At 34.9% G+C, this 27,369-nt stretch overlaps 1 protein-coding gene across 1 annotated transcript in view; it reads left to right on the top strand.

Moving 5' to 3' along the window:
• Aldh (Aldehyde dehydrogenase) overlaps window positions 1–27,369 on the top strand; it is a 282,929-nt gene that overhangs the window by 66,914 nt on the left and 188,646 nt on the right. Inside the window, exon 4 of the mRNA XM_090390950.1 lies at window positions 2,646–2,725. Within this exon, the coding sequence (XP_090247076.1) occupies window positions 2,646–2,725 (80 nt within the window). The remainder of the gene's footprint in view (window positions 1–2,645; window positions 2,726–27,369) is intronic.

Genomic DNA, 27,369 nt, shown 5'->3' with positions numbered 1-27,369 from the left:
TTATATCTTGACACTTGATCAATATTTTTCCCATTGAGCGTCAGTTTCATCGATGAAACTGACGCTCAATGGGAAAAGGCTGCGGCTGGATGTTTGCTGATGATCATGTATTTTGTCTTGTCGATGTTTATATTTATTCCCATTCTTTGGCTTTCTATGTATACTCTGTCGATGAGTTTTTGGAGATCCATAATACTATCTGCAATTAGCACGGTGTCATCTGCATATCGTAGGTTATTAACAATCTTTCCATTTATTGTGATTCCCTCTGGACATTCTTCCAATGCTTTTTTAAAGATTACCTCTGCATATATGTTGAACAGGAGTGGTGAGAGCACACATCCTTGTCTCACTCCTCTTTTGATGTTAATATCACTGGTGGTAATGTTGTCTAATTGAACAGTAGCTGACTGATTCTAATACAGATTTGTTATTAGTCTTATGTCTTGTTCGTCTAGCCTTATTTGTTGAAGAACTTCTATTAAGTTAGTGTGTCTGACTTTGTCGAATGCTTTTTCAAAATCTATGAAACACATAAAGACAGATTTCTGTTTTTCTATGCATTTTTGTATCAATATTTGGGTACAGAAAAGGGCCTCTCTAGTACCAAAACCATTCCGAAAGCAGAACTGTGTTTCACTTAGAGTTTCTTCACTTTTTCTATAAATGCAATTCTGAATTACTTTCAAAAATATTTTTAATGTTTGGCTCATTAGACTAATAAGTCGGAAGTCACCACAGGAATTCGCTTTGGGTTTCTTTGGGACAGTGATAAATGTAGATTTGAGCCAATCTGATGGAAATTCATCACTTTTTTTAACTGATTTTAATCTAAGACGTACTTCTGTAACTATGGGATTGTGGTCTGATGAGATATCTGCTCCAGGATAAGTCTTTGCACTCTTTATACTATTGTGGAATCTTTTATTTATCAGTATATAATCAATTCGATTTCTGACAATGTTATGTTGGTTATCTTGAGGCGATTTCCAAGTGTACAGTCTTCTGGGTGGAAGTTTAAACCAGGTATTTGCTATTGTTAGATCTTCTTCCTGACAGAACTGGACTAGGCAATCTCCTCTGTCATTTCTGGTGCCTAAGCCATGTTCGCCAACAATTTCTCCATCATCCCCTCTTCCCACTTTTGCATTGAAGTCACCCATCACTATGTTTATATCATGTTTCTTTGTTAGGTTTTTAATCTCTTTTAGGTGTTCATAAAACTCTTCAATATCTTCTTCACTTTTGTCAGCTGTGGGTGCATAAGCTTGTATGATATTTATGTTAACGAGGTTTCCCTTAAGTTGTAACAGCATTATCCTTTCAGAAAATGGAATCCAATTTATTACTGATTTATTGATTTCTTCATCTACTATTACAGCTACACCATGTCGATGTTTGTTCTCATCATTCCCAGAGTAATACATTGTCGTATTATCTTGTTGACACTTTCCAGATCCTGTCCATCTTGTCTCACAAATTCCCAAAATCTGGATGTCCAGCCTCTTCATTTCTCTTGTGGCATTTCTTAATTTGCCAGCTTTTTAACAGAGTTCTGACATTCTAAGTTGCAATTTTAAAAGTGGACACCATTTTGAGCCTGGAGATTCTTCACACCCCTGTCCCATTTAAGGGATGCCGGTAACTTGGGGCCAGTTGTAAGGGTTTGCTCGCCATGTTGGTTGTTCTGGAGATAAGGTAGAGCAGTAGTTTCTCCGTTTGCTTTCTGCTCCACAGTATTACAGACGTACACAATATAATCATATTGCCATCTGCAAATCTCTGATCACAAGCTTTTCCGTCATCATTTGGCTTCAACCTTGTGTCAGTACTGACAATGCTGCTTCCCAATGTCAGGGGCAGTGACCCCAGCAGGCACTTATTTAATGGTGGCACTACTCGCCATGTCACCGAGTTGTCATTGGGCTTTGTGAGGTTTTAAGTGAAACAGAGTTGCCACTTCTTCTCCCCCACGCCCTGATAGCTCAGTCGCTGTTGGTCCACGGCTGCTTATTTGCCAGATTGCTCTGCTTATATCGCAGCTAGCCTCCATATCTGAAGGTTGTTCCCCAATCCGCCACCTGGGGACGCACCTGGTAGTAGTCAGCTCTGCCCCGGGTAAAGATCATTAGTCAGGTGTTATCTGAAATCTGTTTTCAGTTATATGTAATTAACATTTCCAACCAATATCTATCTGTCATCTTTTAGAAATAATAGGTATCACTAATTAAAACTCCCAATTCCTCATTTGTTGAATGTTGCCCTCACCATCATTTGAGAAATTAATAATAGGTAATAAGGTAATGCAAGAATTAAGTAGTAGGGTAGACAGGGTGTAGCAGAGTGCCCTCCCACGATCAGTCATTGGACTCTAATATATATATATAAAAAAAAGAAGTCATTGAACTCCTTGGAAGCATCAGGTAATAATAATAATTGTGATAGAACATTTTTGCTATGATTATTTGAGATGATCATACTTTGATAACCTCATTATAGAGGTTGAAAGTATGATCATCTCAAATAATCATTACATGCCATATATGCTCATTAATGTAAGCATATATGTGAGTGTTTGTGTGGATGAGTGCATCTTTATTATTTAAATATGATGACTTCCTTTAATATATTTTTATTGATTTCAGAGTTTGGAAACACTTGATAATGGAAAACCTTTTAAAGATGCCTTCCTTCTAGATTTGGAGCTTACACTGAAATGCTACAGGTAAACTGAAATACTTGGCTAACAATTAATTAATATTTTCATTATGTCACAATTTATGAAGAAATCATTTTTTCTTTAGATGTACTGTGTTCTACACATAAAAAAAAATCAGTTTTGATCTAATGAATTGAAGCTCATAATTGAAATAGAGTAGGTATTAATTAAAAAGAACAAGTACCAGATTTAATGTTATTTTTGTTTTATCCTCATATTTAATGAAATTATTTATGAAGATTTAAATCATTTTCATAGTCTCTTTTTATTTGTGATTTTTATATCAAATTTATTACAGCAGTATTAAATTGAGTTAGAGTTCTGATGATTTATGGGTGGATTTATTTAAGAGTTTAACATCTGCATAAAATAAGGAGTTGTAATTATTTTCAGTTTTGATATCATGCTGAATCCACTTTTCTTCATAATGATCCATATAGACAATTAATTAATCTGCATAAAATAAGGAGTTGTAATTATTTCCAGTTTTGATATCATGTTGAATCCACTTTTCTTCATAATGATCCATATAGATAATTAATAATAGTGGATATAGCATGCACCTTTGTATAATACCTTATTTTACATCAAACCATCTTCAGTCATTATTTACTTACAACGTAAATGTAGTGTGTATATTACTCTGTATAATTGTAGCATTTTCAGTAGTTTTCTCTTGGCACACTGTCACATTTGTTTTCCAGATCTATGAAACTTAAAGACAGCTCCTTGTTATATTCTCATTTTTCAACTATTTTTCTTAAAGTGAAAATCTGATTCTAAAAATACCTGTTTACCCTGACCTAACTTTTCTTCTTAAAGTTTCTCTTCAACATTTTTTCTTAACTTCTTAGTTATGCTTGCCTAAATCTTACTTAGCACATTCAGTAGGGAAATTCCTCTATAATTTTCATATTTACTTTTATTTTCCTTTTTATAATTGGGCATTAAAAGAATTCTATTATAGCCATCTACAGTTTGACCTAAACTGTGCAGTTTAGCCACCATTTAAACTTTTACACATTCATATATGAGCATCACTGGTTGAATATCATCTGCTCTAGCTCTCTATGTTTCAGAACTCATGTTTTCTTTTTCAGTTCAAGCATTGATACACTGCTTGGAAAGAAGTCAACAGATACCATAGTATGAGGAATAAACAGCCATGGAACCTTAATAAGATGTAGGATCTCCTTTCACTGCAGTGACTGCAGTAATCCTATGAACTTTTCACAAACCTGTGATAGCGATCCGTGGGAATTTTGGCATTCCATGTAGGCATAATGAGGTCCTGGACTCCTGTGGGGGTGGACATCCCTTGACCTCACCTGATGCTCCAGTTCATCCAGATGTTCACTAGGATTGAGATCAGAGCTCTGTGGACACCAGTCAAGTGTGTGGCGATGTTCATATCCACAAACCCTGCAGTTATAGCAGCAGCCTTATTACACTGAGCTGTCATTGTCATGCTGAAAGGGACAATGGTCAGTTCCATAGAAATGCCATAATGTAGGAAGCATTGCATTGTTCAGAATTGAAATACTTGTCAGAGTTCAATGTTCATGACACCACAGAAGTCCGAGGCCAAAGCAGGAAAAACAGGACCATACCATCACCTCCAAATTTTGTGGTTGGGGTTACGCACTCTGGTAAAAGACGTTCACCAGGCATCTGCCACACTCATACCAATCCTTTTGCTTGGTAGAGTGTCTTGTGCAATATGTTGCTCCATAACACAGCTTTTCAAGCTTCCATGTTCTATTGTGTATGTGTTTTGCACTTCTGAAGAAAATGCTGCATGTTTGTTCAGTAAATGTGGGACTTGCATATTGCTGTCCTACCATGGAAACTCATGTTGTGAGCCTCAATTCTAAATTTTTTTTGTGCAAATTTGTGTTCCATTCAATGCCCAGGACTGCATTCAACGTGTCAGTCTACGAATGTTAGTTTTTATGTTATCATTTGTAGCACGTAATAGTCACATTCGGTGAGTGTTATAGGTTGTCTGCGGCAGGTAGCCCTTGCAGTTGACTCCCGGCACTTCCATCTCAGTATGGTATCACTGATTGTTTACCTGGGATGGTACAATTTGTCGACAATTTGCAAAACAGATAGGCCTGCAGCCTATCTGTTTTGCAAATTGCAGCATGTCATCCTAATACAACGGCTCTTTCAAACTCCATCAGTTCCCTTCTTGCAGCCATCTCACCCAAACATTAGTTGCACTGACTTGGGAGCATCATATTTCTCTAATTTATACCAGCTACAAGCATGTGACTCATTACATAGCACAATTTACCTTTCCCATTGGGCGTCCTTTGAATTTTTTCCAAGCAGTGTACTACTTGCATTCTTTTGAACATTTTCTTCTATTGTTCTTTCATTGCTTATCCTTATCTCCCTTTGTACTTGAATTCTTACCACAGAAAGTTGTAAATGTATTTCACATTAGTATTAGTATCAACGATTGGGGAATGGTTAGACTGTAAACTTTTGCCCTACAAATCAATTAAAGCCTAGTTTTAAAAAAAATGTTTTGTTATGTAAATATTTAGTATGTGTTTAATGCTTATACAAGATTTAATAATATAATAGATTTATTATATAATAGCAATATAAAAGATTTATGCAAGTATACTTGAGAAATGGTTGAAAAGGATTGTGGAAGGGAAGCTTAGTGAAGAACAAGCTGGATTCAAGTCAAATATACAGGCTGTCAGGATCAGATTTTCACCACATTATGACAAATAGCTGAGAAATTGTGGGAATATAATAAAGATTTGTATTTGAGTTTTGTAGACCTGCAAAAGGCATATGACAAGGTGCCAAGAGAAAAGCTATTCAAAACACCATTGATCAATGGGGCATTATATTAAGCAATACTTAGTCTTTATTTAAGTCAGCAGTTAAAAATGAAGGAAGTACAGAAAGATGGTTTGATATTAAATCTGGTGTCAGACAACGATGTACATTATCCCCTCTGTTATTCATTATCTATATGGATCACATTATGAAGGAAAGCAGCATTAAACCTGATATCAAAATTGGAGATGTTAATTGCAGCTCTTTACTTTATGTAGATGATGTTATACTTTTAAATAAATCCAGTACAAGTCTACAAGATTCCCTGACTAAACTGAATAACTGTTGTGAATAACTGAGGCAGAAACATTGAAATTTTTAGTGAAGACGGTAAATTAAATATGGAAATAGACAATAGAATCAATAATCGGAGGTCAGCTGAATAAATTTATATGGAATAAGAGAGAAATTAGTCAGAACACTAAATTAACTGTATACAAGATAATGTTCAAACCAACTTTAGCTTATGGATCTGAGAGCTGAGTTAAAAATAAAACTTGACCAAAGACTAGAGACCACAGACATGAGAGTCCTGAGAAGGATTAGGGATGCAAACAGATGGTATCAATGGCAATATCATATTAAAAATGAGGATATTAGGAAAGAACTTGACATTGTTGGCATCCAGGAATGTGCTAGTAGAGCTAATCTCAGGTGGTATGGTCGAGAAAATGGGAGAGGAAAGATTAGCAAAACAAGTGTTGTCTGCCAAGTTTGCAGGAAAAAGACCCAGAAGAGGACCAAGATATAGGTGGATATGTTGATGCAGTAAAAAGTGCTTTAGATGGTAGAAATTTATGATCTGATAATGTTGGAGTCTTGACAGATAATAGATTGATTTGAAGGAAAATTGTTGATAGGAGGTTAGTAATGATGTAAGTTCTTCATGTATTATCATAATATCCTGTACACCCCCTTTAGGATACATGTCAGGAATTTGATGATGATGATGGTGTTTAATACTTTACAGATATTCTAAATGTCGAAATTTTAGTATTTTGGAAGTATGGAATATTTGTTTTTGAGAGGAGGTTGGGCATATTTTTCCTGACTAGATTACATAATGAATTAATTGTGTGTATTGTCAATTTTGAAAGATATGCTTTAGATGCATGCTTGTTTTGTTGTTTGATGCTATAGCTGACTGGGAATATTTGCAAGCATTGATGTGTGTGTGTGTGTGTGTTATAGAAAAATAGGATGGAGTAAATTGTAAGTTTCTGATGTTAGTGGGTGTTTATGGTAATTTTTAATGTTGATATATTTGAATTTATTTTGTAAAAGTTAAATTTAAAAGTGTAGAGATTTATCTTCTCATATTTTATTTGTAAATTTTAGTCTGACTGACTAAAACTGTTAAATAAATCTAGTAATTTTAGAATAGGCTGTTTCTTTTTTTACAAGTAACAAGATTGTGCTTGTTTTTATTTTTATTTATTTATTTATTTTTTTTTTCACAATTAACATTATTACTCATTCAGGATCTGAAAAATGTGGAATTAGATGTTTATATATATATATATATATATATATAAATAAAAGGTTTAATGACTATTACCAAGAGAAAAGATGACAAGATATATTTAAAAAAGATACTACTAGTTTACTAGTTTCGTTACATGAACATCCTCAGGTATCACAATCAAAGAAGTATATAAAAAAATTACAGAGACTTAAAATTGTACTAACAGAACATGTACTTTAATTTTAAGTCTCTGTAATTTTTTTATATACTTCTTTGATTGTGATACCTGAGGATGTTCATGTAACGAAACTAGTAAACTAGTAGTATCTTTTTTAAATATATCTTGTCATCTTTTCTCTCGGTAATAGTCATTAAACCTTTTTTTATAATATTCCAACCGAGTAAAAATGAATTTTGAAAAAAAAAAAAAAAATATATATATATATATATATATACACACATATGAAAGAGAGCAATTGAAAAGGTTTCATGAAAATAGAGCAATACTTAGCCTTCACAGAGCATAATATTCTTTGGTTTTGGATGAGGATGTACAGTATTGGTGGTAAATGGTATAAAAATTTTTCTTACCTGTGAGGGTGAGCTTGGACAGTTGTACAGAATGAGAAGAATTTTGCAATTTTCCATTAGGCCTGCAGATGAGTAGTGTGCTCAGGCTTCAAGTACAAAAAAAAAAATTTTTTTTAAACCATTCTAACATAATCTTAATGGTGATAATTCAGTCATTTTTATTTGTATATTATAGTATTGGAGATAAATGTCATCACCTGCTTTTAGACCACTGCCCTGCTTATTTGGAGGCTTGAAGTGGTTTGAAAAAGTTCCACGTTTGATCTCTAGAGCAGGCTTTCCAGACTGTGTAAAAAAAATAAATGAAAAATACAATATATATATGTATATATGTGGGGAGGATTAGCTGTGTTCTCCTACCAGGATCTTGGCTGACTAAGCATCAGTTATGCTTGTAGCATGTTGAGCACAGTTAAGCCCGGGATGGATATCCGTGGTGGGCTAGCAACCTACAACACGGTCAAGAACTCTGATGGAACTAATATAGATGGCAGTGCCAATATTTCGGTGAAGTTCGGAGGGAAGTCTTAGTATCATGTCTCCATGTGGATCCCCCCGGGAAACATGGTGTCATAATGAGCCATGGCAAAGTTGATACTGAGCAAAGAGCTGGTAGAAAGCTATAAAATGCATCTCCCAAGATGTTATGTGGCCAGTGTGGGAGATTAGGCCATAACCACTTCACTGCAATGCCAAGAAGAAGAAAGAAAGGCCATAAAGCCCATGGCCAGAATGGGCAAACACTGGATGTGACTAAATTTCCTCAACTATATAACTACTCTGATCGAAACCATTTATGGAGACCAGAACATGATGCAGTGGGGAAGCTTTCCCAAATAATAAGCAATACTGGAATAGCCCAAAGAATTCATAAACATAACAGTAATCAATACAATCCTCTTTTCCTCTATATATATATGAACATTTAATTGTTGAACACTTAAAGAAGAGGAAGACCTTACCATCTTACAGCAAGAACTAAAACATATTAAATGGGACATCATAGGTTTAAGTGAAGTTTGCAGCAAGATGAACATTTAATAAAACTAAAAAATGGAGACTATTTATACTATTATGGGAAAACTAAAGGACAATACAAGTTGAATTTCTAATTAAGAAAACAATTGTACACCTTATAGAGGAATTTAATTATACAGATGAAAGAATAATAGAAATCACACTTAAAATAAACTCCAAACTTAAAATCAGGATCATCCAAATATATGCACCCACCTCATCCCACACTGATGAAGAGATAGAAGCATTTTATGACTCACTGTAGCACACTGTAGACAAAAAAAGAAATTGCAATCAAAACTTTACTATAGTAATAGGCAATTTTAATGCCAAAGTAGGTCATCCCATTCACTAAATAGACACAATAGGACCATACATATATGGTACAAGCAGCAACTCAGGAATGGCTCTTATAGAATTCTCTATCAGTTACAAGCTTTACATTATGAATACATTTTTTAAGAAAGCCCTCAAAAGAAAATGGACATGGAGAAGTTCAAATGGAGAAATAAAAAATGAAATAGATTATATACTGTGCAACAATAAAGAAATAGGTCAAGATATGTCAGTACTAAATCAAGTAAAAACAGGAAGTGACCACCAACTGGTGAGAGCCAAAATTAAAATAAACCCAAAATTGGAAAGAATAAAATGGCTAAACGACAAAAAATCAAGAACTTTTGACTTAAAACCTATTGAAAACAAGAAGTATTACGAAGAAAAACTCAATCAAAAACTAGACTTAATAAATATATTTGAAGAAGAAGACATAAGCACAAACCTAATGGAAGTAATATCTTAGCAGCCAAAGAATTCAAAAGCAACAAACAACAAAAAGACCATCAACTTTCAGAGGAAACCTTACAACTACTAAAAAAGAGACGAAATATGAAACAAGACAAAAACTTAATTTCTAAAATAGAATATGCAGAACTATGCAAAACAATAAGGAACAAGATAAGAAATGAAATAAGATCTTATAACACTAAAAAAAATAAAATAAATAATTGAAAACAATAAAAATATGAAATTACTAAGAAAACATTTCAGTTGGCAAAAGTCAAATAACTACAATAAAAGACAAAAATGGAACTATAATAAGGAACCAAGAACAAATCCTAAGCAGGCTAGAAGAATTTTATAAATAGATCCTTCAATAGATCCTTCAAATATAAATAACTCCTCTCCATCACATATAGAATTCATTCCCCCATTCAACAAAAAATCAACAACAAAAATTCAGATGAAATAAAACAAGCATTAAAACAAATGAAAAAAGAAAAATGTCCTGGTGAAGATCTAATTCATATAGAATTAATTAAATGGGGAGAACATAATATCATTCACCATGTCACAAACTTACTAAATCTATGCCTAGAAGAGGGAAAGATACCAGAAAACTGGACAAATGCTACTCTGATACTGTTACTTAAAAAAGGGGACAAAGAACTATAGACTAATTAGTATTCTTTCTCCAATCTGTACAGAATTCTCACAAAAGTAATAACAAACAGGTTTACCCCTCTTCTAGACTCAAATCAATCAGTGACTCAAATCAACCAGTAGAACCATCAGGATTCTGTAAAGGCTTTAACACAATTGATCATATTCATGCAGTAAAACAAATAATAGAAAAAGCAGAAGAAAACCAATTGCCTCTCTGTTTAGCCTTTATTGATTATGAAGAAACATTCGATTCCATCAAAACTAATGCAATAATCAAAGCACTCCAGAAATAGTAGCCTCTTCCTCCAGGAAATATACCACACCGCAACAGCCAAAATCCAATTTCACACAAGTAGCAATAAAATATCAATTGAAAAAGGTGTCCGACAAGGAGACTCTCTATCACCCAAAATCTTTACAGCAGTCCTTCAAAAAATATTTAATAATATAAACTGGACAAGCCTTGGTAAAAAAATTAACAACAGAAACTTAACACACTTAAGATATGCAGATGATATCATAATTTTTCAATCACTCCAGAAGACCTATATCATGAAAGCAGAAATGTCGGTCTAAAATTAAACAGAGAAAAAACTAAAATCACGTTTAATCATCTTGAAACACCAAAAAACAATAATAGAAAACAATTTCTTCGTAAGAGTCTCTTCATATGCATACTTAGGTCATCTCATTGATCTAAACTGTGGACTCCAAAAGGAAATAAATAGAGAGTTCAATTTGCCTGGGGTGCATTCAGAAAATTGAAAAGCATTTTTTAAAACAATGATGTTCCACTCTGTTTAAAAAGGAAGACATTTAATACTTCCAATCATCACATGGTTGTGAAACTTGGTCGCTAACAAAAGAACTGGCAAATAAACTAACAACAACTCAAAGAAAAATGGAGAGGTTGATGCTAGGCATCACATTAAAAGATAAGAAGCGAAACACCTGGATAAGAAGCCAGACTCGCATCACTGACATCGTTCTTCACATTAAGACTAAAATGGAAATGGGCTGGACATCTATCCAGGAGAGAAGATGAGCGATGGACCACTATACTAACAAACTGGATTCCAAAAGAAGGGAAACGAGGCCGAGGACGTCCTAAAAGAAGGTGGAGTGATGAACTGTCAAAATTTGTTGGGAAAAATTGGTCAACAGAGAAAGGTGGAAAGAACTGGAGGAGGCCTTCGTACAGCAGTGGACAGAAAATGGCTGAAAAGAAGAAGAAGAATATATATATAATTTATAAAAATGGCTGTCGATAGCTCAGTTGGCAGAGCGGTGGAATGTAGAGGGTTATTACAGTTATCCATAGGTTGCTGGTTCGACTCCTGCTCGACGGAAAGTTTTTCGACGAGTGGTTTCTTTGTGTGGAGGGTGGTTGACCGTGGGATGCCTGAGAGAGTAGTGAGAACAAGAATGGTCAGTGAGTTCAAGGAGTGGTATGATAAACTTTGTATTTCCCAAGAAGGACCTCCCACAATGAGTCTCTTGACTCCATGGAGGCCTGAATAATAATAATAATAATAAAATCTCTAATCTAACAGATAAGCTTAGGTGATGGTTATTCATGACTTATTTTTCACGGTATTAACAACACCACACGCACACTTTTATCACAAAGATGTTTTATTAATGCTTATATTTCGCTGATTTTCAACTCAGCAGCATCATCAAAAAGTGACATCATGGCCCAAAGAAATCATCAGGAAAATAAAACCAATTCATGTTAAACCACCCCGTATTTATGGATTACCAAAAATCCACAAAACTAATATTCCCCTATGCCCCATAGTCGATAGCATAGATAGTCCCACATATAAACTGGCCAGGCATTTAGCCAAGTCGCTTACCCTCCTTACTGGCAACTCCTCTACTTTTGTAAAAAATTCAATCCATTTCAAAACACTAATTAAAAATCTAATCTTAAAAGATTCAGACATAATGGTTAGTTTCGATGTCACCTCCTTATTTACCAATGTGCCACTTATAGACACTTGATTTAATCAAGTCTAAATTTCCCCCAGATATTTTTGAAATATTTCAATTTACCATGAATGTAGGTTACTTTACATGGGGAGGAAAATTCTACAAACAGATTAATGGTACTGCTATGGGTTCCCCCCTCTCTCCCCCATTAGCAAATTTTTACATGGAACACTTTGAAAAAACAAAATACTTGCCACAGCTACATACAAGCCACAAGTGTGGTTACGCTATGTGTTTGCCATCTGGCCCCACGGACCTATCTAAACAGCCAACACCCCAAAATTGACTTCACAGTAGAAAAAGAATCAAATAACTGTTTACCATTTCTTGACACATTAGTCACCCACCTTTCAGATGGATCACTATCTTTTTCTATTTACAGAAAGCCTACACACACACACAGGAAGATACCTACATAAACATCACATCATCATCCAGTCCAACAGTACGGCATTTTAAAAACACTTACACACAGAGCCAGAGTCATTTGTTCTAATGATACAGCTCTGACCACTGAACTCCAATACCTGCGCCATACGTTCTTAGCCAACGGCTACAATCCCTACAAAATAGATAAAATACTACATAGGCCCATTACTCTGCCCTCCCCTAATACACAAGAATACAACATGACCATTTCTATTCCCTATATTAGAGATACATCGGAAAAGATAGCCAAAGTATTGTTGAAACATGGCCTTCGCACCACTTTCAGACCTCATGTCAAGCTGGCACCTCTGATCCGCTCGCCTAAGGATAAACTTCATCCTTTAGCACACCCAGGAGTGTATGAAGTGCCTTGTGACTGTGACTTGGCCTATTATGGGCAAACAGGAAGATCAGTGAACATCCACCTGGAAGAACATGAAAGATACATTCGCTACTATTACTATGGCAAGTCGGGACTGGTGGACCACGCCTTGGACACTCCTTCACACAGGATTAGACGGAGGAAAATGAATGTGCTATTTAGGAGTCATTATAGATCTGAAAGATTATTTTTTGAGTCAGCAATGGCTTTGAAGAATTCTCCTAACCTTAACAAATATGGTTGCATTAATTTGCCAAAAATTTGGGAGACGGTTATCCCAAGAAAAACTCCTGGATAGCTGCTGTTTTTTTTTTTTTTTTTCCCGTTAGAGGGCACCAAAAATAGGACTTTTTTTTTTTTTTTTTTAGACCTTTTTTCTTTTACAATTATATTGTTTCACTCGCTCACTGTCGCGTTTACAAGGGTGTTGTGCTCTGATGATGCTGAGTTGAAAATCAGCGAAATATAAGCGTTAATAAAAACATCTTTGTGATAAAAAAATAAAATCTCTAGCCTGCCCATGGTACAAATGTACTATAGGTTTACAAAAAATAGCCTTTTGTGGGTAGGAGCAACATAAAAAATATAAAATAAATATTTTTTAATGCCTTTCAAGGACTTCAGGCATTTATTTTTTTATATATTGCTAGTAGCTTGCATCTGTATGTATGCATTTGTACATCCCAGGGAAGTAACTCTATCCTTTATATTGTCTGAACCTATCTTTTTCCTGTGAACCTTTCTTTTTCGTCTGTTTTTAACCACAAACTTTATAGAAAGAAATTCCACTGATCTTCTTAAACCTTTGAAGCCATCCTCACCATAGTCACACTTATGCTAATTAAACGACATGTGCTTAATTATTTAAATACGCCTGTATGACCTATTGAACCAGTCAGGCAGTCACAAGAATTTGAAGTGCACTCTCATAATTTTGTCCAGACTAAAGGAGGTGCCATACCATCCATTGTCAGAAAATTGGTGGTATACCTGTAGTTTGTTATTTAGTAAACAGTTATTTAGTTAATTGGTAATTTAGTAAAGTTAAATTTCATTAATTATTATCTCTAGACGTGTTTTTAAAAACCTGTGTAGCTCAGTAGAAGTGACATTTACACTCCTCAGTGCAACTGCCTGAAGAAAGAGCTTCATCAATTCGATTCTAGTTATCGACTAGAGGACCTTTTCCTAAACTTTTTTCCAACTGGTTCCTGAGTTAGTCAATCTCTGGCATGACCAAGCTGATTTTTTCTCTTAGCCCACCTACATAATGTACTATAGATTTGTAAATAATCTTTTGTGGGTGAGAGCAACATTAAAAAAAATTAAAAATAAATAAATAAAAAATTGGGAAAAGGTTTGACTGCATAATCTGTTCCATTTTTTTTTTTTTGGTTATATTTCTATTTTATTGTCTGGATATTATTTGGGAAAGAATATGATTTAAGGGGGAAAAATTTTTTTTTTCATTAATATTTACAAGCAATAACTGTTTTTAGTTCTGTGAACATAATTGTATTCTAGTTCTTTAATATTAGATTTTTTTTTTTTTTTTTTTTTTTCAAAGATGATATTATTGGTGCTCTAGATCCTTGTTCTTCAACCTGTGGTCAGATGCTGGTCTGCCGAAATTTCCTGGCGGTCCGCCAAAAATGTCTTTGTCTCTCAGAAACAACGCTCCAGCCACGTATATCAAATTTTCTAACCTCTAAGCAGCAGCAGATGTCACACTAGCTAAAAATTGTAATTTTATAACATGGGATTTAATAAATAAAATACTATATTAGTTTATATTTCTGTCTTAGCTGTCAGCCGGTCCGCGAAATATTTCTCCTACTTTCCCTGGTCCACAGGTGTAAAAAGATTGAAGAACGCTGCTCTAGATGTTTGATATTTATTTGAAGAACGCTGCTCTAGATGTTTGATAGTTAAAGTAATACTAATATTTATTAGTATTACTTTAACTTTAAAAAAATCTGTTATTTTATTTCATTTTATCGGAGTTTACAAATATTTTCCTTGTCAACCACAACATTAACCCCAAGAAATCATGCATCTAAAATATATCATTAAATTGACACTACTCACAATTTTTCCATATGTTCAGAATATCTGTAAAACCATTAAGCACATACTTGATATTCTGAGTACAAACTAGCACTTGTAGCACACACACACAAAAGGATTTGTGTGTGTGTGAAAAATAATTTTTTAATCTACTCCCAATGTTGTACATACTAAGCTTGTATTCAATAGTATTCAAATAGCATATTAACCGTTAAGTTAATTTATATCGAATTAACTTGTTGAGCACTTCGCATCCATGTAATTATTGACATATAGACATGTCAAGACAGGTTTGGTGGTTAAGCCTTCATCAGGATGAGTATGACAGACGAGATCATGTATTTTCTTGCACTGCTTATAAGCAGATACAAATCTTTTTTTTTTCCCCAGTTTAGTTTAATTCCTAATTTGCACATAAAATGCAATGCCATTAACTATTTAATTTTAGTTTAATTCATCATCCTAAAACTTATTAGGCAAAAAATTTTCATTCAAAGCTAACTAACCTGCATTTAGAGCAAATAGACCTGGAAATGGTACAGTTAAAGAACTATTTTCATATGTGCATTCTTTTAATTGCACTAAAAAATAGTATTATAGGTATTCATATTTCTGTATTTACTGAACTACATAGAAAAAAAATTAATGAAAAATAAGTAATGCTCTGTTAATAATTGAGACCTAATTGTTATTGTTCTTCTATAATTTAATTAAGTACCTTGTTCATTTGTAAATGCAGAGATTTGAATTCTGCAAATATTTCTGATTATTTTCATGGTAAAATAACTTTTTACTCATGTGTTTCTGTTGTCTACAGCTAATTATATTGTTGAGCCTTTTATAATATTGTAAGATAGCAAAATTGCTTTGACATAGTGTTTAGTTTTGTTAATCAAAAGAGTTTTTCTGTAGAAACCAGTGTGAGTTAAAGAATACTTGGATTTTCTTTAGAAGATATATATAGTTGCTTAATAATACAGAATGTTTACAACGTCTCTGTTTATTTCAGAAAATAAATGGATAACTCATTTTGTTATTATGTTCAAGTACAGAAAAGTAGAAATTATACATTTATTGAATATTTTAAATATTCAGTACAGGTATCCCTTGATTAATGCGATTAATTAATCCTTCCATGTTACTGCGTATTTCAAAATCGTGTTAATCAAATATAATAATCAATGGTAAAAATTACAATTCATCCACAATCGATTACTGTATTAATAATTCATTTTATATGGTACTCTTTAGGAAAGATAAAAAATGAATGCAAAGTAAATGTTTAATAAATGCTTGTACCTACATTAGTTACTGCAATTTTTATCAAAAAAAAAAAGAAGTTATTAGTGGTCATTTGAACAATTTTAGTTTTTTTCTTATTAGCATAAATGCTATGATAACAAGCAAAATGACTCTCTAGACCTCGGCAAACAATTCTTCAATTAATATCTGGAGCCATATCCATTACTTGCTGCTTAAGCGATTCTAAATTGCAAAATAGTCCATTCAGTTCTTTGATTATCTCTTTTGGAATCTCATGTTCACATTCCATTTGTTCATTGTCTTCATATGCGTGTTGTTATTCAATTTCAAGAAGATCGTTGTCACTGAAATCTTTTGAATTTGAATCCAATAATTCTTTAACATCTTCTGCATCAACACAATCAAAACCAAGGTCTTCACCAATTGCAATGATTTCTTCAAACCACGTTGTTCACAAGATTTTCAAAACCACTTGAATCTTTAGCACGTTCTGGCAAAAGGTTTTTCCAAACAGCTCTCGTTCAGCTAGAAGACACTTGCTCCCACAAGTCATGAATGTTTTCAATTGCCTGTTTAATGTTAATTTTTTTTCCAAAATTCTTGGAGCATAATCGCATTTTCTTCCATTGTTGTTTCTACTGCCTTTGAGAATGTCTTTTTAAGACATTCTCAAAGACATTTTCAAAATTCTGCAAATTTTGAAAGTTGCAATGACATCCATGTCCATGGGTTGTAGCAATGATGTCGTATTTGGTGGAAAAAATAAAACTTTCGCATTTTCACACAGATCCTTAAGAGAATTTGGATGACCAGGTGCATTATCTAAAAGCAAAAGCGCTTTGAAAGCTAAATTATTTCTCTTGCAATAAATTTCCACCATTTCTCTCAGCCAGGAAATACTCCTCAAGGCTTGCATGTTTTTGCGTGGTAAATTTAAAGGCACGTTAATTAAAACTCTTGCTATGTATATAAAGGGATAAATGCTGCGTTAATCAAATCTGTGTTAAGCAAGGGATACCTGTATTTGCAAATGCAATGTCAGAATTTTGTAGACATTCGAATTGGGTAGTGTGAATCTGCATAATGCAGCATAAATTGATGTACAATGTTCTTTTGTGATATCATTTTGTTCTGTAATTATTATGGTATTCTCTGAGATGTGGACATCAAGATCTTTCTTCATCATTGACATATCCTGTCCTTTTGAAATCTGTATTGCATTGTGTCCTGCAGACAAGACAAGACAGGAATTGTCTTGTCTGCAGGATGTGGCTAATGAAATTTTCTTTCAAACTTCTTTTTAATTTTATTGCCTTTCTTTCCTTGAATATATAATATTGCCACTATCACATGTTCTTGCACATTCATCTTCACTGTGCAGTAAAAATCCAGTAAAAACTTATTTCCCTGAAATAGATAAGGACTTTATAAGCAGCCTGTATTAATGAGAATTACATACAGGCTGCTTATAAAGTCCTTATCTATTTCAGGGATTTAAGTTTTTATTGGATTTTGGAATGGAACTGGTTTAATGCAACATGTGCAACAAAGCAATATTTTATAACTGTTACAGATCTGTACATTAGTAGTGCAGTAATTTTTATATAAGCTGTTAATGGGATTAATGAAAATATAAAATATGCTGCTTTAGTGTAAAGATATAGGAATGGTTTAGTCAAAACAACTTGTGAATTGCTCTTACATAATGCATTCCTTTGGTGATAATGCAGTCATGATCTGAAGAATCTTCACATAATAACAAAATGTTTGCAGTGAAATTCAGTAGTAGAAACTTGATAATATAAAAAGGTTGCGTTCTCTATAAAGACAGAGTGAGTGAATATCAAATTAATCTTTTATAACTATGTTAGTTTGCTCATCTTCCTATTTAGAAGTCTGATGGCCACTAAGAATAAAAAGTTTGTGAAATTGTTTGTTTCACAGCTCACATTGGAATGCTTCTGCCTCTGAAAATAACTGTTTATATTATAGCCTGATACTGAGTTAATGTGATGTCAGATAACTGCTTCTCATTCAAGTTAATTTTTTTAAACTTCTCTGTGAATTTGGAAAATTGTTTTGTAAGTCTTATTTTCTGAACTGGCTTCTGCTTATATCACTTGTCTATTTAATACTTGTCTCTGCAAAGCTTGTGCATTATTTTATCATTTGTAATTATAATGCCAAAGCTTTTTTTTTAATTGCATTCATATTCTTAAGTGAGCCTTTATAGCTTAGTCAGTATAGACAAAACCCTTTGGTTAAAAAAAAAAAAGACCTGGGTTTGATTCCCATCAGTGATGTGAGTAACCTTTATATGGTATCTTTCAATGAAAGGTGAGTTAGCCAGTCTCATACAGAGGTAAGGAGTTTTTTTCACCTGGAAACTTGGGTTTTCATTCCCAGAAAACAGGCAAACTGGCCTCGTGAACATATGCTTCTACAGACATAGGATACCTCCAGGAATAAGGAGTAACCAATCTATTCCATTGGATTTTGGTTCCGAATGCCTACAAGGTAAAAAGTGTAGGTCTACACATGAACGTAAATTAGGATAGGATTCTTAAGTGGTGCATATTTGTGTGTGTGTGTGTGTGTGTGAGAGAGAGAGAGAGAGAATACTAAAATTCACATGTCACCAATATTTTTTAGTAATATTTGTTATCTTATATTTTCAAATTTTAATCAAATCTTAATTCAATACCTGTTTTATATAACTTGTGTATGCAGTGCTTCTAGTTAATTATAAAAATATCCATTTAGCTATGCACTTGTTACATGCTTATTCTAAATACACTATCTTGAAAACAATTAAGTAATTATTACTTGACATGCCTATTGTTAAACAGAATAGAATGCAGTAATAATTACTGAAGTAAAGTATGTATAAATACTCTACACTGGTGTGTTCAGTGAATGCAAGAAGGCCCACCTTGCGTGGGCATGTATGTGAGTATGCAGGTTCCTTTTCACAATTTTTAACGTTTCCAATGTTTTAGTAATAACATTGTTTCTTTAAATGATCACTGTTTTATTGACATTCCTGTTTAGTTTTCAAAGAAAATCTTTAATTTACTCTATTCAGGAAATGTAATCTTGTAGATTACATCCTGTTACAGTATAACTACCCTATCCTGTAACAGGATGGCTCACCATTCCTTAGCTTCAGCAGTTTCTCTGAAGCTTGCTTTCATTGCAGTATCTTTGCATTAATCCTACTCAGCTGTGGGCTGCCAAGGAGTATTAAGAGGGACATGCTGTGTGATTTTGTTACCAGAAAAGAAAGCCTGGTTGGCTGAATGGAGTATACCTGCTCTCCAATCAACAGATTGTGGGTTTGAATCCCACTGTGCACATAATGTTTGTAAAGCCCACTCTGGACGAGCTTGTATTAGCTTCTTGAGTTTTTAAATTTGTCTTTTTTTTTTCTTCTTTAAGCAGACATGTAGCTACTCAGGTCATTGATTATTACATGAAGTAAATGCCACATAATCTACCCATACATTGTTTTGAAATCTACAGTTCATAAAATCATCATTTTCAACATATATTTATTTTTTGTGTCTTTTCAGACAAATATAACTACTATACCAAATGTTATAAAATTTACCTAAGAGGCTCTTCTTGATTTTAGAGTAATTTTAACCTATTGGCTTTTTTATTTTCCTCAAGGGCTCACTTTCGTGAATAGAGGAAATGCCAAACCTGAGGTACTTGATGCTGGACTATGCCTTACTTAATGTAATATACATCTGTTATATTATCTATAAACTGATCCTTACTTACCCTTCTTTCTTTTCTTTCTTTCTCCTTCTTCCCAATGCTATCAGAGTATTCAAGAGTTAGGGTGAATCTTTCTTATTTTGCTATTTTTTTCTATGTAGTGGGAATCTGCATTCTCTCCTGAGTATTTGTCTTACCTTCTAGGCTGAAGTCCCAACCAACCTGACCAATGTGGGATGAATTAGGACCAAAACTTCTCATATATGTGGAAAGGGTGTGTGCAACCCTACTACTTTTTTCTTGTAGTGACTTCACTCAGGATTGAAAGTTGGAACATTCATTCCTTAAATCAAGAACAAGAAGAATTAATTGAAGAATTTGATGGGCAAAACATGGAAATGAGTTGCATGTCAGAAATGAAAAAAGAAAGGTAAAGGAATGTATAGCCTGAGTGACTATCACATTTTTTTCAGTGGAGTGGAGAAACAAGAGAAAGAGCTAGGACAGGTGTGGGAATAGTAATACATGAAGATTTTCAAGGTGAGATAAAAGAAGAAGAATATACATGAAAAGAATACTGAGAATAAAATTATTCTCAGTATTCTGAGAATACAAGGCTTATTTAGAATGGGATTGCTTCAGTTTTGTGTAGATGATGAATTTGGAATAGATAATGCTTTCTTTGATCACAAGAGTCATTGCAGAATAATGTGGAGAAATGACAGAGAACAGATGTTTCCATGGAATGCATAGTGGCAGATGGAGCAGTAGGACTAGACAAAATGCTGGATATTGGAGTTCTGACATCTGTGGACATCGGTAGCGATCATGGACTACTGGTGGAAGGATTTGGATTCCAACAAAATATAAATGGAGTGAAAAAGCAAAATAAAGAATATAGGTAAATAAATTTGGGGGTGTGTTATTGTAAAGGACAGCATAAGAATGCTTCACTAGTTAAACTCATTCCAGTATCATTAATATACAAATTGAATTGCCCCAATACCTATAGCACTCCACTAGTGACTTCCTCTTTTGAAATACTGCACCCTCATATACAACTTTCTGATACCTATCTAAGAGCCAGTCACAGATCCAATTCACTAACCTGTTATCCACTCCCATCTGTTTCAGTTTATTTAACAGCTTGTCGTGTGACAGTCTATCAAAACCTTTTGCCAAATCTAAGTATACCACTGTATGTGCATCTCCCTTGTCAAAGACAGTTAGTTGCTAAAACTTAATCTCTCTTTAACAAACCCATGATGACAACCACAGAGAATACTGCTGTTATCAACCCATTTCTGTATCCTAGTTCTCACCAATCTCTCCAGTACCTTCACCACAACTCCAGGTATATAGATTTGCCTATAATTTATAGCCACAGCCATTTCATCTCCCTTTGGTGATATGTCATCAAATCCTATCGCCTTATTGACATCAAGCTTATTTATTTCCTCATATACCTCTTGCTCACTCTTATGTTACTATTATTATTATTACGTGACACCTCCAAGGAATCCAAAGACTCATCGAGAAAAGGCACCTACTCTACAACTTTCTGTCTCCACCACTCATTCCACCAACTACAGCGAACTGCATCATCTACACTAACACCATCTACTACCCACCACCACTACCAGTATTTTCACAGACAATTACAAACATCCATGCTCACAGCAGGATTCGAACCCACAGCCTATTGGCAGGAGAGCGGATAAGCTAACCACTTGGCCAATCAAGCTAGCTTGTTATGTTAAGCCATCTTCTCTTATGTTGTCTATGCCTGAGTTTGGCATGATTTCAATCTGATGAGGATGAAACACCCTTATAAATTATTCAATGAATTCCTCAATGATGTCTTCTTCAACAGTTACCATTCTATCATTTTCATCCATTAACATCATCTTACCATAATCATTCTTCCTTTTTTCTTGCCACATATATGAAAAACTCTCTAGGGTTTTTATTATTATTATTACGTAACACCTCCAGGAAGTCCAAAGACTCATCGAGGGAGGGCCTACTCTACCACTCTCTGTCTCCACCACTCAATTCACCAACTACAATGAACTGCAACTACCATCATCATCTACACCAATGCTACCGACCACCCATACACACCACTAGTATTTTCACAAACCTCCATGCCCACACCGGGATTTGAACCTGCAGCCTTTTGGTTGGAGAGTGGATACGCTGACCACTTGGCCAACCAGGCAGGCAGTTTTTCTTGACCTGATTTGCTAATTTCTGCTCACATTGTAGTTTTGCTATTGTTACCGACTGAGTCACCTTCCTGGCCTGCTCTTTATTCTTCTGATGCAATTGATTGCTACCATTATTCATCTTGTGCTGCCTCCACAGTATCCTCTTCTTCCAAATTTCATGCTTAATCCCTTTATACATCCATTTGACACCTACTTTATTCAGCCTTTTGACTTTTAGAATACATTAACACATCAATATTATTAAATATCGTTTAGTCAGTTTCCACTCAATCTCCTTCCCACTTAACTCCTCATTCCATGCTATAGCTCAAAGCTACATCCTAAGCTTTTCGTAATCGTTAGCCTTGTGATTCCACATATATCCTTTACTCATAGAGGTCTTCATATGGCTAGCTGCAACCCATGTGATCACTTCATGATCACTCTCTCACCAACTGAAGAGAGGTGCGAAACCACGCTTACAATCACATCCTCTGATGAAATGACCAGAACTACAACTCTCGATCCTTGTGTGCCCCTTTAAATACTGCCTTAGATAGTTGTCTCCCAAGAACTCAAGAAATTAATTTTCCTTATTCTCAAATGCTCTTTGTCTTTTTATTCCAGTCTATATTGCCATAATTAAAATTATCCATAATAATCACCCTTCCCTTGTTCACTAACCAAAGCTACCTATACATTTCTTCATCACCACCACCACCCTCCACATTCCCAGGTCTATAGCAGCATCTGACTAAATATCTCTTCCTGTCAACCTACCTCACACCATGCTGACTCAGAACCCTTGCCACTATTTACATCTCACACTTTCACTTTATGCAAACATTATTTGCCTTCTATCTTCAACCTTCTATCCTCACCCTCCCTTCTTGTCCTTACTATCCTCATGGAATACATCATATCTTTCCATTTCTATTCTTGTCAAGATATCATTCTTATACAACCATGTCAAGATATCATTCTTATACATCCAACAGTTTTTAGGTGAATAAACCGAATCAAGAAGCCATTTCATCTCCCTTATTTCTGATGCTCATGCTATTTGTAAATAAACGCAGCAATTCACTTTTAGGTCTATAACCAGACCTGCACATGCCACTTGTAGGTTGTGATTGCCCCACACCTAAGCATTCCCAATTGCCACTCTTATCCTGTCTATCTCTTCAGACTCAACTACACTTCATACATGGCCATCCCATTCCCATACTTACCATTCTCATACTACTTCCAACATCCACTCTCCTTATACTGTGCCTCCCTGTCCACTCTGACCCCCCCACCCCACCCCAGCTTCCTGTCCATTTTGCATTCTTGTTCTGTCATTATCACTCAAGTACTAATATTCTCTTTTACAATTTTTCAGCCTCACCAGTTCCCTTACTTCACCTCTTACTTCGTCTGCTCTTGCTGACATCATTCATTGTTCCTCCTTGCAGCAAAAGTCTGACTCACACCACATCAATTCAAATGCAACCTCTCACTTTTATACATTTTTTTGCTTCCTTCACACACACATTCACAAATTCCAATCCCTTCTCTGCCAATGTACCATTCATGATTCCTGTTTTCCATCCCACCCTTTGAACCACATTATCTTTCATTCTCCTCAACAACTTCCTGAAATCCATTCTTACATGCTCTTTATGCCCGACCAAGTCATTTGTTCCAACAACCACCACCACCACCAGCTCACTTGCTTGTCTGCTTCTCTTACCTAACACATCAATTCCTCTAATAATGGAATCCCATACATTGCTATTCTGAATTCATTCATGACCTCTTTTTTTCTCTGCTTTCCTTTGTTCTAACCTTTCATACTTGCCCATTTGTTTCTACAAACTTCTCATCTCATTATTTATACAGGTGATTTTAAATTATTGTCGGGGTTTCCACGGCCTGTAATTTTCAAACCAGAAAAAATAAATAAAACTGCTTAGAGGATATGAAAGTGTAACTCGAAAAGATTTATTATCTATAGAATCAATCAAGACTACAGAATTCTAAACAACTTCAACATGTGCACCTTTCGTGGCACATGAGATGTCCAAGCAATAATCAATTTCCCTCCAAATGTTCTCTGTCATTTGTGGTGTAACTGTTTCTATCACAGCAACAATTCTGGTCTTCAGTTCATCAAAGGAGGTCACAGAGGTCTGGTAAACTATATGCTTCGCATATCCCCACAGGAAGAAATCAAGCAGTGTAATATTGGGTGAGCATGGAGGGCCACAGAATCAGTCCACCACACCCAACCGAGTACCCAGTAAAATGCATTTTTGGTGCCGAACACCTGCTAGTCTCTTGAAATTGCTTTAATCAACATTGGATAGCATAATCTGAAGGTAGATGTTTTCCATACTGAGTTCTGTAACAAAGTTGTATTGAGATAACTGATTTTGATGTGAAAAACCAAATTCCACACATTGCTTTCTCTTGAACAGTCGTCATTTTGAATGGTTTGCTAGCAGAGTTGTGTGAGGAGAAAGGAGTTCATTATGTGAATGTGTGGGATGATATTAGATAGAGCTGTATAAAAGATGGGCTACATTTGAATGGATTAGGTAGTGTGAGTGAGATATGAGTCAGTTGGAGAAATTGTTGCTGCAAGAGAGAGAATGACTGAAGTGAATGTAAGACATGAGGAAGCAAGAGGTGTTGTGGAAGAGCAGGAAAGTAATGTAGCAAGTTTGTGAATGGAGAGTGAATTGTGAGTGGTGCGAGTGAAGAGAATAAGAGAGAAGAAACAGAGTGGATAGAGAAATGGGAGAGGTTCAGGTTGACAGGGGGACACTGTGTGAAAAATGTAAATGATGGATTCAGGAGTAGATATGCGAGTGTGCAAGAAAGGATTACTACAGTCAAGGATGAGGGATGATATTTAGGCCTGGAGAGGGGTGTAGTATTGGTGATGATAGACCGAAATAGATAGGGGAGGGTGTAGAGGAGTAATGTCTGAGAAGTGGGGTTAGTGGGACTTGTTATAGAAACAGAAATGAACAAGTATATATGGTTACAAATGCCTAGAAGTATTCAAAACAAGGGGAATCAAATTGTAGCATTGATGGAGTTCATTTGCCCAAAAATTGTTGGTATAAGTGAGACATGGTTGAATGACAATGACATTCTGACATGAATAAAGATGGAGCGATATGTAGTCTTTTGCAAAGACAGACAAAGCAAAAAGGGAGGAGGAGAAGTGTTATGAATGATGGTAGAGGAGTTGTGCCCATCTAGGGATGGAAATGCCAGGATCAAATACTGACAGTGGTTTTGATGCCATATCGTGTGAAGTAGAGGTGGACAGGATGAAATGTTTAGTATGGTGTTACTATAGACTTGGTAATGTGGAAGGCAGTGAGAAGGAAATGTTTAGACAAATTGGTCTTAATGAAAAAAAGGGAGATCATTATGGGCAATGAGAACGAAAATTTTGGCCTTCAATTGGTGATGTTTTTTGATATGTTGATCTCTGTTTAAGCGGATAAAATCTTATCTTAAGCAGTGCATAAGAAACCACATGGGGATCGAGAGTGTCGGATTTGAGTATCTCATCAGAAGATCCTTTCCTTCATGCTTACACGGTGATCAGAATATATCATGAAAATTATGGAAACAACTACTGCGTTAGAGTAAAATTTAGTTTAATATAAACTAAAATAAACACTTGATGTTTTGATCTTCACATGAAGGTCATTATCTGGAGTACGCATATACGAGGGTTGTCTGAAAAATTCTCTGCCTCGATCATAGATGGCAACATTATCGGCAAAAAAATTTTTTTTTCTAAGTTGGTACATCTGTCATAAGCATCCATGTGAAATTGCAAGTCATTCTATCAAGTAGTTTGTTTTTATACAGCTGTCTGAAGCAAAAGTGTTGTCTGTATCCCTTGAAATGGATAAAATTGAGTATCATGTGGTTATAAAATTCTTTGTAAAAGAAGGTTTAACGCCAAAAGAAATTCATTCGAAGTTCATAAAAGTTTATGGGCACTCTTCTCCTTTGTTTTCAACAATTAATAAATGGGCTACCGAGTTTAAACGTGGCCATACCAGCCTTGAAGATGATCCATGTGAAGGATGTCCAAAAAGTGTAACAACACCAGAAATCATTGATCACGTGCATGATATGGTATTAGATGACTGACGAGTCAAAGTGAGTGAAATTGCTGAGACTATAGGTATTTCAAAAGAACGTGTAGGAAAAATTTTGCATGAAGAATTGTAAATGAAGAAGCTTTGTGCAAGATGGGTGTTACGTTTGCTCACAGCAGATCAAAAACGCACTCGCATGAAAATCTCTGAACAGTGCTTGGCGCATTTTAACAAGAATAAAACTGAGTTTGTGCTATGGATGAGACTTGGATTCACCATTACACACCAGAATCCAAACAGCAGTCAAAACAGTGGAATGCCAGCAAGAAAGGTCATGGCATCAGTGTTTTGGGATGCTAAAGGCATTTTGTTTATTAATTATCTTGAAAAGGGTAAAACAATAACCCGGGAATATTATTCCAATCTTTTAACCAGACTAGATGAAAAAAATTCGTGAGAAGAGATCCGGTGTACAGAATCAAAAAGCATCTTTCATCAGGACAATGCACCTGTCCAGAAATGTGTTTCGGCAATGGGAAAATTAAGGATTCTGCTATGAATTGTTGGAACATCCACCCTATTCCCCAGATTTGGCTCCCTCTGACTTCTCTCTTCCCAAAACTAAAACTCTTCCTCACTGGTCAGCGTTTTTCTTCGATTTAAGAGGTGATTGCAGCAGTAGAGGGGTATTTTGCAGATCTTACTGAGAACCACTACAGGGATGGGATAATGCTGTTGGAGCATCACTGGAATAAATGTATTAGTCTTAAGGGAGATTATGTTGAAAAATAAAAATAATTTTTAAATTATAAATTTGTTTTTTCATTGTTAGGCTGAGAACCTTTCAAACTACCCTCGTATATACAAAGAAACAAGCTGAACTACAATGCTAAAGTTACTGATCAACTATTAAAACTATTGGCCCTCTGGTGAAAAAAAAAAAACCTTTCTACATGAAAGCTAGAGTCCTGTTGTTGTTATTATTATCATCTATTAGGTTAAAAAATTAAATTAAGCTGGAGAGCAACATGTCCATGCAAAAAATTACGTATATAAGTGTACATATAAATTACAACAAACCAGTA

Source organism: Typopeltis vanoorti, chromosome 3, assembly GCF_054136105.1.
Source record: "Typopeltis vanoorti isolate ZY-2024b chromosome 3, IOZ_Tvanoo_1.0, whole genome shotgun sequence".
NCBI lineage: Eukaryota > Metazoa > Arthropoda > Arachnida > Uropygi > Thelyphonidae > Typopeltis > Typopeltis vanoorti.
The sequence above is the reverse complement of the archived record's forward strand: the minus strand, read 5'-3'. Positions and strand labels throughout refer to the sequence as shown.